The 15,610-nt window shown below is 43.1% G+C and overlaps 1 protein-coding gene across 1 annotated transcript in view; it reads left to right on the top strand.

Moving 5' to 3' along the window:
• The first annotated feature begins 322 nt into the window (after positions 1-322).
• rims4 (regulating synaptic membrane exocytosis 4) overlaps positions 323-15,610 on the top strand; it is an 86,214-nt gene continuing 70,926 nt past the window's right edge. The window contains exon 1 of the mRNA XM_034165966.1: positions 323-1,132. Coding sequence (XP_034021857.1) covers positions 1,036-1,132 — 97 coding nt within the window. The 5' untranslated portion in view covers positions 323-1,035. The remainder of the gene's footprint in view (positions 1,133-15,610) is intronic.

Below are 15,610 nucleotides of genomic sequence, written 5' to 3'. Positions count from 1 at the left end.
GGCGACAAAGAAAGAGAGAGAAACAAAACAAATGGATGACATAAAAGAGATGTTAACCTCCCCTATATTTCGTCCTGTCCCTAAGCCCCGCCCATATTCCCTCATCTGCACTCTGATTGGTCAGGCTGCCAGCAGCAGCCTCTCCTCCTCCTCCCTCCATCCTCTCTCTGTCATCATCTCTCTCACTCTGTTTCTGTCTTCACCTCTCAGGAGCAGCCAGTCAGCGGAGCATTGGCACGGCAGCAGAGCCACTGAGGAGCAAAACGGCAAAAGCTTGCCGTCAGCAATGCTTGGCATCAACACGCCAACCATTCTGAGGGGAAAGAGAAAATCCACACTCTCATGAATGCAACAGATTGCTCTGCATCATGGCTGCAGCTGGAAGCAGATTGGCATCAGATCCTGCAACCATGCCAAAATGCAAAGCAGCGGTTTAGAAAAGCTTCGAGTCTGAAAGCAACACGTTTCACTCTGGGCGTCAACTACATCAACACCGCCATCGCTTCTGGCCCAGGATCTGAAGGAAACAAGCCATCAGAGCCATGAAGCCGCAAGCAGACGGGTGACGTTAGAGTCACATGCAACACAAAGAATTCAGGCGGGTCTTCATGTCAAACCCTCAGGAGATCTACCTCCTGGCTTCTCAACAAGTCCACCAGATCATCAAGTTGACTGAAGAAAACAGGAAGACGAGAAGAAACGCAAGAACCTAAATCCACAGAAAGAGACACCACCATGCTGCCACAGGTAGACACCTGTGGACAAAAGTAAACCGTCAACCCATCGTTTTTCAGGATGGTTCTTCTCCACTGAACAGAACACTGGACCCAGCTTTCCTTGAGGTCAAGTCCTGCTGCTCTTTCTGAGAGGTTTCTGCACCGAGTCTCATCGGTGTGAGTGTGTTTCCTGCTGAGGGGTATCTGCCGTGGGGGCAGCTGACAGCCATCCAAGACGCCGCGAGCCGTACTTCGTGTGAAGAATGCCCAGTCGCGCTTGGCCAAGCCGGCCGACCCGGGCCCGACGGCGGGCCTGTTCATGGAACGATCGCAGAGCCGCATCAGCCTGTCAGCATCCTTCGAGGCCCTCGCCATCTACTTCCCATGCATGAACTCCTTTGATGAGGATGATGGGGGTGAGTGGGAATGACACATAAATGTGCTTTAGTACTTTAATTTGTGTTTAGATTAAAACTAATATAGATTTTTTTGTTGGGGGGGGCTGATACTGATACCGATATTAGGGAGTTAAAAAAATGACTGTATCGGTACATCTGCTGATACATATACATAAAAAATGTCAATAATTCAGAACATTTTAGCAAACCCTTATGACAAAGAAATCTAATTGATGCTCGAGGTTTAAACAGTTTAAACATGCACTTTATTCTTTATTCATTCATTTTCTATTCATTTATTCAAATTAAGGGTCACAGACCCTATCCCTGCCCAGGCTGCCAGTCTATCACAGGGCTGAACTTCATTCTAAATAACCATAAATATAACCTATTTGGACTGGCAGTCACCATGGTGACTCACTTAGTATTTGTGTAAAATAGACTTCCTAACTGGCAGGACAGTGACTACTTGTCTCCTGTTGCTGTAAAACTGCCACTCTGATTGAAAATGAGTGGTGACTGGTTGCTTTGCGTCTGTAGTTAATGTGACCAGGGGGTGATAGGGTCCCGGCCATGCTTGACAGTATTGCAAACAATGTTGTCAGGGCACCCTGTGCTGGGGAAAAAAAACTGATCATACCACTGCACAACACAAACAAATTATTAAACAGTTGTACATTAGTATAAGTATAACAAGGTGACATTCTTGCCTCCCAATAAGAAGGCTTCTGGTTCACAGGCACCAGTACCCCAATCTCTGTATCATCTGGAATTGTGTCATAAAGAGCATTCGGTGTAAAACGTGTACTGATTCAACAGCCAAAAGAAAACCACCATCACAGGAAGTGGTCAGTCTGAAAGTCAGACCTGTTCACACGTGTTCAGGAATGTGTATCCTGAAAAGTCTTGGTTGGGAACTTTGTCCATACCTTGGAAAAACGTTAAGGGGTCTGAGAGGATGCTTGTATTGAACTGGGAGACTTGGGCTGAGGTCTTGTTTTAACAATGGCAGGATTTGAAACATGTTTAAAAATAAAAAATAAAACATTTTGATACAAAATTTGACCTACTTTGTTATATCAATGTTGGAAGAACATTATGCTGTGGGTGTGCCACAGGGTCTACAGTTGTTTTAACACATGTCACATGATACTAGTCCGTCACGTGACATCACCAAACCACACACTAAATCACATTCGTGGGCAACTGTGCGCTTTGCACGCCATGATAATGGTCTCAGTTACAGACCGTGACATTCCAGGATGCGGACCTGTGAAGGTGAGCATGGCGTCTCATGGTCTGGTTGCTGTTTATGTCACATTCTGATTGCCGGTCACCAGTCAGTCCAAATGACCCAGAACCAGATATTCTGAAATCCCTGAATTACAAACAATGAATTTGCATGAATGTGTGTCAAATGTGAGGTGTGTGTGTGTGTGTTAGTTTTAGTATTAGTATGATAAGACTGCAGTTGGATCAAACACTTCTTGCAACAGCATATTGTCACATGATGTGTTTAATTTATGAGTAGCGCCACCAACAGTTCTGTGGAAGAATACAGACCGTAAGTAAGAGAATCGATTGTTCGTGATAATATGAACACACTTTAATACTAGAATATTAAACTGCAGAGCAGGAAGATCATAGGTTTGGTTCCACCAGCACTCTTTGTGTTAGATTTGCATGTAGTGTAATGGCAATAAAAATACTCCTTAAGCCCCCTCTCACACACACGCGTTGTGTTTGTCGTGATTAGAGGTGCGAGTAACATTCGCCACTGCCCACCACAAACATGACACATGATGCCACATGGTTGCCAGTTTTGCAACCATGCAAAACCCAGGGGGTCAAATGGTAAATGGACTGCATTTATATAGCGTTTTTCCATCTGCATCAGATGTAGGGTTGGGTATCGAAAACCGGTTCTTTTCTGGTATCGATAAGAAATGACTCGATCCACCGACATCAATAGGCTTTTTGCTTAATGATTCCCTTATCGGTCCTTCAGAGCGGCAGTTTTTTTTTTTTTTTTGAGGGTGTTTGTCAGGAAAATGATCATTTCTCTACATTGAATACAGACCCTGCAGTGCCTCTGTAAACAACTGTTTCTGCAGTGCGACTCCACTTTGAATCTTGAACCAATGAAGCAATGCTCTGATTTACTGCTTTGTTGGATCTTTGCTTCACTCCCTTCAGAAGTGGAAACTCCGCTTCTTAACCCCTCTTAAAGCCATTAAAATATGTCAATCGGATTTTGTACAGATTAAAGTGACAAACTGGGACTCTTGTTGCGAGAAAGAAACACTAATCGTCCTCCATTCCTTTGCTCCAAACGCTGCGCCGCTCTCTGCTGAGTCGAGTCCGCTCGGAATTTATGACTTCAAAGCGAATCGCCGTTTAAATCAAATGACATCTCTTTCCAAATGTTGTGATACAAACAATAAACTGCAATCGATCATAACATTTTTTCCTCCCAAAATGAGACGTCCTGGCTGACGTGCAGCAGCCCAAGACTGTATGGCTGCAGACCCACAGACTCCAGCAGCCGCCTGAGTTCAGCTCAGACGTATGGAGTGACATCCATGCCGTTAATGTCTGAAAGGAAATGCTTTTGACAAAAACTACAGTTTTTTGCTTATTTCTATTTATGTCCAGAGATCAAGGATCCAGTGATCAATTGAATATTTATTTACTTTAAGACATAGAAAACCTGTGTACTGGGGTGGTGGTCAAGTGGTTAATGCGCTTGTTTTCAGTGCAGAAGGTTCCGGGTTCAAATCCCACCCCTGCCACATTTCTCCATATAATGTGGAGTTGCGTCAGGAAGGGCATCCGGCATAAAAACCTGCGCCAATTCAACATGCAGATCCACCTTGGATTTGCTATGGCGACCCCGAGTGTAAACAAGGGAGCAGCCGAAGGGACTTTACTTACATAGAAAACCTGTAAAACTTACTTTTAGTACACAGAAAATTCACAGGAGGTATCGATAAGGAATCGGATCGATAAGTGACATCGATAATGGAATCGATACTGATCAGATCTTATCAATACCCATCTCTAATCAAATGCTCAAAGCGCTTTACAATAATGCCTCACATTCATCCCGATGTGAGCGTGCTGCCATACAAGGCGCTCACTACACACCAACTGGGGGATTAAGAACCTTGGCCAAGGGCCCTTAGTGATTTTCCATTCAGGCTGGGATTTGAACCGAGGATCCTCTGGTCTCAACCCCAAAGCTTTAACCACTAGACCATCACCTCCCCTAGGGTCGGTGTTTATCTGGTGGTATGATGGTGTAAAGCAGAGTGGAGCCCATGACTCCCTCTGAATTTGATGCCAGTCCATCACAGGTTACTTCCCCAACTGAGGTCGGTACCCATTTACAGTAGGGTGGACCGGGATGTTGCCCAATGTGAAGTGTCTTCAGTAGCGTAGCGTGACCAGGAATTAAATCCAGGTCAACATAGTCTGACCCTATCCCAGACCAATTGGTGCGAAAGTGGGTGCGAAAGGTGCGAAATAGCGTCTGGGGGTTCCAAATTTGGAATCAACCTTGAAAGAAGATAATCAATATTGGGCAAGTCTATACATGTTTATCGTTGAAAGAAGAATTTCTGGGGAGGTGATAGTCCAGTGGTTAGGTGTTGGGCTTCAGCCCAGAAGATTATTGGTTCAATCAGTCAATCAATCAATTTTATTTATATAGCGCCAAATCACAACAAACAGTTGCCCCAAGGCGCTTTATATTGTAAGGCAAGGCCATACAATAATTACGTAAAACCCCAACGGTCAAAACGACCCCCTGTGAGCAAGCACTTGGCTACAGTGGGAAGGAAAACTCCCTTTTAACAGGAAGAAACCTCCAGCAGAACCAGGCTCAGGGAGGGGCAGTCTTCTGCTGGGACTGGTTGGGGCTGAGGGAGAGAACCAGGAAAAAGACATGCTGTGGAGGGGAGCAGAGATCAATCACTAATGATTAAATGCAGAGTGGTGCATACAGAGCAAAAAGAGAAAGAAACACTCAGTGCATCATGGGAACCCCCCAGCAGTCTAAGTCTATAGCAGCATAACTAAGGGATGGTTCAGGGTCACCTGATCCAGCCCTAACTATAAGCTTTAGCAAAAAGGAAAGTTTTAAGCCTAATCTTAAAGTAGAGAGGGTGTCTGTCTCCCTGATCTGAATTGGGAGCTGGTTCCACAGGAGAGGAGCCTGAAAGCTGAAGGCTCTGCCTCCCATTCTACTCTTACAAACCCTAGGAACTACAAGTAAGCCTGCAGTCTGAGAGCGAAGCGCTCTATTGGGTCAGGCTGGGGTTCAAACCCCAGCCTGACCTTAAAATGACTAACGGCCCTTGGGCAAGGTCCTTAATCTCCATGTTGCCCCTGCTGTGTTGTCAGCGCCTTGCATGGCAGCACCCTGACATTGGTATGTGAATGGGTGAATATGAGGCATCATTGTAAAGTGCTTTGAGCTTTTGCTATAGAAGGAAAAGCGCTATATAAATGCAGTCCATTTACCATAACAATCATGGTGGCCATCTTGGAAAATGGCTGCCATTTTGAAAAATGTGTGTCCTGTGGACCTTTTCAAAGGAGTCATTTTGACGCTTGGACCTCCGTTTGGCACATTCACCCACTTTGAAACCGCATGTGGTCGCAGACTGGTGTGGTGCTGAGGTCGCACTCCCCATCGGGATTTGGCAACACGCAGCTTTGCACGTTTCTCACCCTCTGGTCTGAAATTTGCTTCTAAATAAGCAAACCTGGCAATGCTGCACAGAGACTATAAATGCTGTGATGCTGAGGGTACGCGTACAGGGGTTAATCAGAGCGGAGCAGCAGGTCGTGGCTTTCTGGCTTCGGTCTCATTAAAGGCTGATTGTCACTGGCTGCCGCTAAACGAAGGCCTGATTGCAGGTTAATTCACTGCCTTGTTTCCTGACTCAGTCTTTATTGTGTCTCTCGTCTCACCGCCTTCTTAAAAAAAATAAAAACCTGTTTGTCACCTTAAACGGTCTTTGTTAAAAATGACTTTTGCCTCCTCTGCTTCTCAATCAGACATCGTTCTGTTGCTATCATGCTCCATTTCTTTTTCTCACACTTTGGTTCTAGGCCTACTTACAGCTGAAGTCATGTGACCACCATCATGTGTTCATTACTCACACATTTATTCAGCCAAATAAAAACTGTACTTTGTGACATCACAGCACAGTATGAAGGACACGGTTGGTGTCAGATTCTGCAGATGAGAGACTATGCTTCCCTCTGGAGGGGACACCATTTCCACGCAGGTTACCTCCCCGGGCCGAGACCAGCACCCAGAGCTGCGTGGATTGAGACGATGCATATTCAGTGTCTCGTCCATGGACACACACAAGGCAGCACTGGATTCCATCAGTAGAAGTGTCATTTGAACGGCTGTAAAATACTAAAACAAAGTCTCGAAATATCAATCAATTTCAATCAATTTTATTTATATAGCGCCAAATCACAACAAACAGTTGCCCCAAGGCGCTTTATATTGTAAGGCAAGGCCATACAATAATTACGTAAAAAACCCCAACGGTCAAAACAACCCCCTGTGAGCAAGCACTTGGCGACAGTGGGAAGGAAAAACTCCCTTTTAACAGGAAGAAACCTCCAGCAGAACCAGGCTCAGGGAGGGGCAGTCTTCTGCTGGGACTGGTTGGGGCTGAGGCAGAGAACCAGGAAAAAGACATGCTGTGGAGGGGAGCAGAGATCGATCACTAATGATTAAATGCAGAGTGGTGCATACAGAGCAAAAACAGAAAGAAACAGTGCATCATGGGAACCCCCCAGCAGACTACGTCTATAGCAGCATAACTAAGGGATGGTTCAGGGTCACCTGATCCAGCCCTAACTATAAGCTTTAGCAAAAAGGAAAGTTTTAAGCCTAATCTTAAAAGTAGAGAGGGTGTCTGTCTCCCTGATCTGAATTGGGAGCTGGTTCCACAGGAGAGGAGCCTGAAAGCTGAAGGCTCTGCCTCCCATTCTACTCTTACAAACCCTAGGAACTACAAGTAAGCCTGCAGTCTGAGAGCGAAGCGCTCTATTGGGGTGATATGGTACTATGAGGTCCCTAAGATAAGATGGGACCTGATTATTCAAACCTTATAAGTAAGAAGAAGAATTTTAAATTCTATTCTAGAATTAACAGGAAGCCAATGAAGAGAGGCCAATATGGGTGAGATATGCTCTCTCCTTCTAGTCCCCGTTAGTACTCTAGCTGCAGCATTTTGAATTAACTGAAGGCTTTTCAGGGAACTTTTAGGACAACCTGATAATAATGAATTACAATAGTCCAGCCTAGAGGAAATAAATGCATGAATTAGTTTTTCAGCATCACTCTGAGACAAGACCTTTCTAATTTTAGAGATATTGCGTAAATGCAAAAAAGCAGTCCTACATATTTGTTTAATATGCGCATTGAATGACATATCCTGATCAAAAATGACTCCAAGATTTCTCACAGTATTACTAGAGGTCAGGGTAATGCCATCCAGAGTAAGGATCTGGTTAGACACCATGTTTCTAAGATTTGTGGGGCCAAGTACAATAACTTCAGTTTTATCTGAGTTTAAAAGCAGGAAATTAGAGGTCATCCATGTCTTTATGTCTGTAAGACAATCCTGCAGTTAAGCTAATTGGTGTGTGTCCTCTGGCTTCATGGATAGATAAAGCTGGGTATCATCTGCGTAACAATGTGATGGCTTTTTAAGTAATGGTTTAATTACTGCCACCTTAAAAGCCTGTGGTACATAGCCAACTAATAAAGATAGATTGATCATATTTAAGATCGAAGCATTAAATAATGGTAGGGCTTCCTTGAGCAGCCTGGTAGGAATGAGGTCTAATAGACATGTTGATGGTTTGGATGAAGTAACTAATGAAAATAACTCAGACAGAACAATCGGAGAGAAAGAGTCTAACCAAATACCGGCATCACTGAAAGCAGCCAAAGATAACGATACGTCTTTGGGATGGTTATGAGTAATTTTTTCTCTAATAGTTAAAATTTTATTAGCAAAGAAAGTCATGAAGTCATTACTAGTTAAAGTTAAAGGAATACTCGGCTCAATAGAGCTCTGACTCTTTGTCAGCCTGGCTACAGTGCTGAAAAGAAACCTGGGGTTGTTCTTATTTTCTTCAATTAGTGATGAGTAGTAAGATGTCCTAGCTTTACGGAGGGCTTTTTTATAGAGCAACAGACTCTTTTTCCAGGCTAAGTGAAGATCTTCTAAATTAGTGAGACGCCATTTCCTCTCCAGCTTACGGGTTATCTGCTTTAAGCTGTGAGTTTGTGAGTTATACCACAGAGTCAGGCACTTCTGATTTAAAGCTCTCTTTTTCATAGGAGCTACAGCATCCAAAGTTGTCTTCAATGAGGATGTAAAACTATTGATGAGATACTCTATCTCACTTACAGAGTTTAGGTAGCTTCTGAAAGACTTCTAGTATAATGAAACTTATTCCCCACTGCTGGGTAGTCCATCAGAATAAATGTAAATGTTATTAAGAAATGATCAGACAGAAGGGAGTTTTCAGGTAATACTGTTAAGTCTTCAATTTCCATACCATGTCATAACAAGATCTAAGATATGATTAAAGTGGTGGGTGGACTCATTTACATTTTGAGCAAAGCCAATTGAGTCTAATAATAGATTAAATGCAGTGTTGAGGCTGTCATTCTCAGCATCTGTGTGGATGTTAAAATCGCCCACTATAATTATCTTATCTGAGCTAAGCACTAAGTCAGACAAAAGGTCTGAAAATTCACAGAGAAACTCACAGTAACGACCAGGTGGACGATAGATAATAACAAATAAAACTGGTTTTTGGGACTTCCAATTTGGATGGACAAGACTAAGAGTCAAGCTTTCAAATGAATTAAAGCTCTGTCTGGGTTTTTGATTAATTAATAAGATGGAATGGAAGATTGCTGCTAATCCTCCGCCTCGGCCCGTGCTACGAGCATTCTGGCAGTTAGTGTGACTCGGGGGTGTTGACTCATTTAAACTAACATATTCATCCTGCTGTAACCAGGTTTCTGTAAGGCAGAATAAATCAATATGTTGATCAATTATTATATCATTTACTAACAGGGACTTAGAAGAGAGAGACCTAATGTTTAATAGACCACATTTAACTGTTTTAGTCTGTGGTGCAGTTGAAGGTGCTATATTATTTTTTCTTTTTGAATTTTTATGCTTAAATAGATTTTTGCTGGTTATTGGTGGTCTGGGAGCAGGCACTGTCTCTACGGGGATGGGGTAATGAGGGGATGGCAGGGGGAGAGAAGCTGCAGAGAGGTGTGTAAGACTACAATTCTGCTTCCTGGTCCCAACTCTGTATAGTCACGGTTTGGAGGATTTAAGAAAATTGGCCAGATTTCTAGAAATGAGAGCTGCTCCATCCAAAGTGGGATGGATGCCGTCTCTCCTAACAAGACCAGGTTTTCCCCAGAAGCTTTGCCAATTATCTATGAAGCCCACCTCATTTTTTGGACACCACTCAGACAGCCAGCAATTCAAGGAGAACATGCGGCTAAACATGTCACTCCCGGTCCGATTGGGGAGGGGCCCAGAGAAAACTACAGAGTCCGACATTGTTTTTGCAAAGTTACACACCGATTCAATGTTAATTTTAGTGACCTCTGATTGGCGTAACCGGGTGTCATTACTGCCGACGTGAATTACGATCTTAGTTTGATCCTCGGCGGGGGGGTGTCGTCGAGTGGGAAAAACGGTTAGAAATGTGAACGGGTTGGCGGTGTACACGGGCCTGTTTAGGACTACGCTTCCTCCTCACAGTCACCCAGTCGGCCTGCTTTCCCGGCTGCTCGGGATCTGCCAGAGGCAAACTAACGGCGGCTAAGCTACCTTGGTCTGCACCGACTACAGGGGCCTGGCTAGCTGTAGAATTTTCCACGGTGCGGAGCCGAGTCTCCAATTCACCCAGCCTGGCCTCCAAAGCTACGAATAAGCTACACTTATTACAAGTACCATTACTGCTAAAGGAGGCCGAGGAATAACTAAACATTTCACACCCAGAGCAGAAAAGTGCGGGAGAGACAGGAGAAGCCGCCATGCTAAACCGGCTAAGAGCTAGTAGCTGCGCTAAGCTAGCGGATTCCTAAAAACACACAAAGTGAATAATGTGTAAATAATTTAGAGGTGATTCAGCAGAGGGAGTGCTTTAGTTAAGGCACGTGAAGATTACACTGTGAAACAAATCGTTATCTAGTTAACTAGATCAGTCTAACTGCACAGATTAAACAGCTAACAGATACAGCAAAACACCGCTGTGCTCCGGAACAGGAAGTGATACAATACCGCAGTGAGAGCCAACCACCAGTAGAGGCCTTACAAGGCTATACAAATAACTTTTGAAAACATACAGTTAGCATTGCCCCCAAGTGGTAGTTGAGAGCCCATCTGATACTCTTAATCCTCACCCGACATTTGAAGATTGTTTGGTCTTGTGTGTCTGTATGAATAATAACAACAAGAATAATGATAATAACAACAATAATATTAATAATACAAACCCAATTCCAATGAAATTGGGACGTTGTGTAAAATGTAAATAAAAACAGAATACAATGATTTGAAAATTCTCTTCAACCTATATTCAATTGAATACACCACAAAGACAAGATATTTAATGTTCAAACTGATAAACTTTATTGTTTTTGTGCAAATATTTGCTCATTTTGAAATGGATGCCTGCAACACGTTTCAAAAAAGTTGGAACAGTGGCAACAAAAGACTGGGAAAGCTGATGAATTCTCAGAGAACACCTGTTTGGAACATTCCACAGGTGAACAGGTTAACTGGAAACAGGTGAGTGTCATGAGTATAAAAGGAGCATCCCCAAAAGGCTCAGCCCATTCACAAGCAAAGATCGGGCTAGGATCACCACTTTGTGAACAACTGTGTGAAAAAATAGTCCAACAGTTTAAGAACAATGTTTCTAATTGCAAGGAATTTAGGAATTCCATTATCTACAGTCCATAATATAATCAGAAGATTCAGAGAATCTGGAGAACTTTCTACATGTAAGTGGCAAGGCCAAAAACCAACATTGAATGCCTGTGACCTTCGATCTCTCAGGCGGCACTGCATTAAAAACCAACATCATTGTGTAAAGGAGCTTACCACGTTGGCTCAGGAACACTTCAGAAAACCATTGTCAGTTAACACAGTTCGTCGCTACATTTACAAGTACAAGTTAAAACGCTACCATGCAAAATGAAAGCCATACATCAACATCCAGAAATGCCGCCACCTTCTCTGGGCCCAAGTTCATTTGAAATAGATAGACGCAAAGTGGAAAAGTGTGCTGTGATCTGATGAGTCCACATTTCAAATTGTTCTTGGAAATCATGGACACCGTGTCCTCCAGACAAAAGAGGAAAAAGACCATCCAGATTGTTACCAGCGCAAAGTTCAAAAGCCAGCATCTGTGATGTGGTGTGTTAGTGCTCATGGCATGTGTAACTTACACATCTGTGATGGCACCATCAGTGCTGAAAGGTACATCCAGGTTTTGGAGCAACACATGCTGCCATCCAAGCAACATCTTTTTCAGGGACGTCTCTGCTTATTTCAGCAAGATAATGCCAAGCCACATTCTGCACGGGTTACAACAGCGTGGCTTCGTAGTAAAAGAGTGCAGGTACTAGACCGGCCTGCCTGCAGTCCAGACCTGTCACCCATTGAACATGTGTGGCACATTAAGAAGTGCAAAGTATGACAACGGAACAGCTGAAGTCGTACATCAAGCAAGAATGGGAAAGAATTCCACCTACAAAGCTTCAACAAGCTTAGTGTCCTCAGTTCCCAAACGCTTATTGAGTGTTGTTAGAAGGTGATGTAACACATTGGTAAACATACCACTGTCCCAACTTTTTTGAAACGTGTTGCAGGCATCCATTTCAAAATGAGCAAATATTTGTACAAAAACAATAAAGTTTATCAGTTTGAACATTAAATATCTTGTCTTTGTGGTATATTCAATCCGCTTGAAGAGGATTTGCAAATCATTGTATTCTGTTTTTATTTACATTTTACACAACATCCCAACTTCATTGGAATTTGGGTTGTAATAAAAACTTCTGATTAGCAGCATCTGCTTTTATATTTTTTATTTTTTGGTGTGTGTGTGTGTGTGTGTGTGTGTGTGTGTGTGTGTGTGTGTGTGTGTGTGTGTGTGTGTGTGTGTGTGTGTGTAAGAGATAACTCGCAGATTTCCTTCAAACCTGGTAGGAATGTTACCTGGAAAGATATCTAGATGCGGGGGTGCTGCCAGAGATTTTGGGCTCCATGAAAAGCCATCTTACTAGGCCACCCCCCATATTATTATGTCAGTATTATAATTGTATTAGGGGCCTCTCTGGGCCCCTGTCAATCATGGGCCCCTGGAATCCTTCTCCTTATTCTCCCCTTTTCGGCACCCCTGTTTAGAGGTGATTGATTGATTCATTCATTCATCTTCTACCGCTTAGTCCAATTAAGGGTCGCGGGGGGCTGGAGCCTATCCCAGCAGTCATAGAGCGCGAGGCAGGGTACACCCAGGACAGGACGCTAGTCTGTCGCAGGGCCACAAATAGACAAATGAACACAGACACACCCACACACCTACGGACAATTTTAAAGATTCCGATCCACCTAAACCGCATTTCTTTGGATGTGGGAGGAAACCGGAGCACCCGGAGGAAACCCACGCAAACACGGGGAGAACATGCAAACTCCACACAGAAAGGCCACAGGAATTGAACCCACGACCTTCTCGCTGTGAGGCAACAGTGCTAATCACTAAGCCACCGTGCTGCCTAGAGGTGATTGATTTTGGAGTAATTTGGGCAAAGCTCTAGAAAAACATGTTCTTTTTTTTTTTGTATATCTCAGCAACTAAGAAGCTTAGACTGATCATCTAAAGCATATATTTATCAGCAAAATATTTGTGATTGGTTGGAATGAATGACTTCATAATGAAGTCACATGATGCCTCATAAACATCATTACTGACAGATGTGTACATATTTACTTATCAGCCCTCTGATGCCTTTCATATTTATTTACTGGTCATCAAATAGTCATATGAATGTTTTTTTGTTGTTGTTGTGAGGAGGTTGTGTAATGGTTACAACACAACATGGCTCCATGACGTAGTTTGGAGTCTCAACAGTGACATCATTTGGCATAATCAAAGTGACGTTTTCACAGCGTCATACCATCGCTTGCTGTGCATGCACCATGCGCAAAGAACGCTGTCCTTTGGTCCATTTCATTCAGATCGTTCTCATTTTGTTCGGTTTCCGTCGTTTCATTTCTCTGCTCAGCGATGACGGCCGTCTGTCGCACGTTTTAGCAGCCTGTGTCTTTCTTTGTTCTCACATCTTAGCGGGGGCTCAGAACATAATGTGCATGCACGTATGTGCGCGTGCATACGCACACACACAGCAGTGTGAGCTGTAGGTGTCAGACTGACAGATGATTGTCTCGTCCTCGTCCAGTCTTTGTCTCTCTTCTTTCAGTCCTCAATTCTGCACGTTTTTGAACCAAAACATTCAGGTGCCAACTTTCCTTTTCCCTGCCTTCTGACATTTAATCAAATCCACTTAACAAAGTGTAGTTTTCTGTGATGTTTTTTATATTAGTTTGCAGTTTGTTTTTGGTGCAGCTGTAGCTTGCGCTTCATTGTTTGTTGCTAATGTTGTGTCCTGGAACGACAGAGCAAAAACATATTGAGTGTTGTTCCTGTTCAATAAAGACGAGAGTATGAAGACAGAAAATAAAAATCACATTAGGACATCAAGGTGAGCTACAATATGCAGCACTCCTAACAAAACGACTGCAGTATTTGACTGAAGGAAGTCAAATGTTTTTAACCCTCTGGGGTCCGAGGGCATTTTTTGGACAGTTCACGCACCTGGCATAAATGTTTTATTATTGCTGTTAAAAGCACATCCCGGCATCCCACAATCAAGTTTTATGTCTCTTTTTTTTCAGGACAACCTGTACTTTCAGAACATATATGCTATAGTTGTGTTTTATAAGTGTAATAAAGGTTTACAATCAGAAATAAGAAAGGAAAAAGTAAAGTGGAAAATAATTTTCCACACACATTTATTCAAAACACACAGTAAACTATAATAAACAACGGTTTTGACACTTTATAAAGGTAATTTGGGCTCTTCTGTGAAAGACTGTACAAGAAAAAGTTTGAAACAATAAACAAAAATGCACATGTCTAACAATATATACAAATTTACTAAATAATCTATGCGCTTTCTTTGTCTTCATCTCAAAGCATTTTCTGTCTGCTATTACACAAAGGTCACATCACGAACTTCTACTGTGTTTTGGAGTGTTCTGTCCTGCTCTGAAAGCAGCTTTGACACTTTGGCCCATTTACACTCTGAGGAGGGGCCCCTCCCCCCTTGGTCCATTGATATGGTAAACAGTGCTTTACGCCGGAGCGAGAGAGCTTGCCACAGGCTTATCCAATAACATTCACAGGTAATGAGGAGTGGAGCATCTCTAAAACTCACACACTCTGTGTTTGAGCACGTGAGATTGCCATCGGAGGCCCTCCGTCTGCTCACTTTCACTGATCGCTGTGCGTAATGGCACAGGGAGCATTGGAGCAAGCAGCCAGATGGCTATTCAAACGGGCCAACTACTGTAGTAACACATCACTCCTAAAAACTATCTTTGCTTCATCAAGTGAGGTAAATCTGCCCTACGATTGGATTTTGGAAAACCATGTGACGGTGAACCAATTCTGATTGGACACTCGCATTGAGCACATCATCACACAGCTTCTATGAGGAGTACAAAGATCGCAGCTGGCTGGCTCAAAAGTCCGCAGAGTTAACTTTTAAACAAAAAAAGTAAGTTTCTATCTCATATCATTAAAAAGTTATTTATAATTTAGTAAAGCTTGGTCTCAGCAGTTGTATACGACGGCGTCAGCCCCAGAGGGTTAAAGACTTGTGGATGAATTGTTTCTCTCATGTTTAACATCAGAGTTCAAACTTTAAATGTATTTGTGTTGGAGAGAAGCTTCAGCCAGGAGTAAGTACTGTATTTTCCACAGATTAAGTTTTTTTAACTAATTGTTACTAGTTTGGGAGGTCCTGTGACCTCCCAAATCTACGTTTACTCCTTGACAATGTATATATGGGTTTTCCATCTTCAACAGTCATTTCTAACAGGTGCAGCTTATACTCCAGTGTAAGGTTGCGTATCAAAAACTGGTTCCTGTTAAGAATCGATAAGAAATGGTTCAATCCCCCAATAAGGGAGGTGATGGTCTAGTGGTTAAGCATTGGGCTTGAGACCAGAGGATCCTCGGTTCAAATCCCAGCCTGATCAGAAAATCACTAAGGGCCCTTGGGCAAGGTCCTTAATCCCCTAGTTGCTCCCAATGTGTAGTGAGCACCTTGCATGGCAGCAGCCTGAC

The sequence above is a fragment of the Thalassophryne amazonica genome, chromosome 3, assembly GCF_902500255.1.
Source record: "Thalassophryne amazonica chromosome 3, fThaAma1.1, whole genome shotgun sequence".
Lineage (NCBI taxonomy): Eukaryota > Metazoa > Chordata > Actinopteri > Batrachoidiformes > Batrachoididae > Thalassophryne > Thalassophryne amazonica.
The sequence above is the reverse complement of the archived record's forward strand: the minus strand, read 5'-3'. Positions and strand labels throughout refer to the sequence as shown.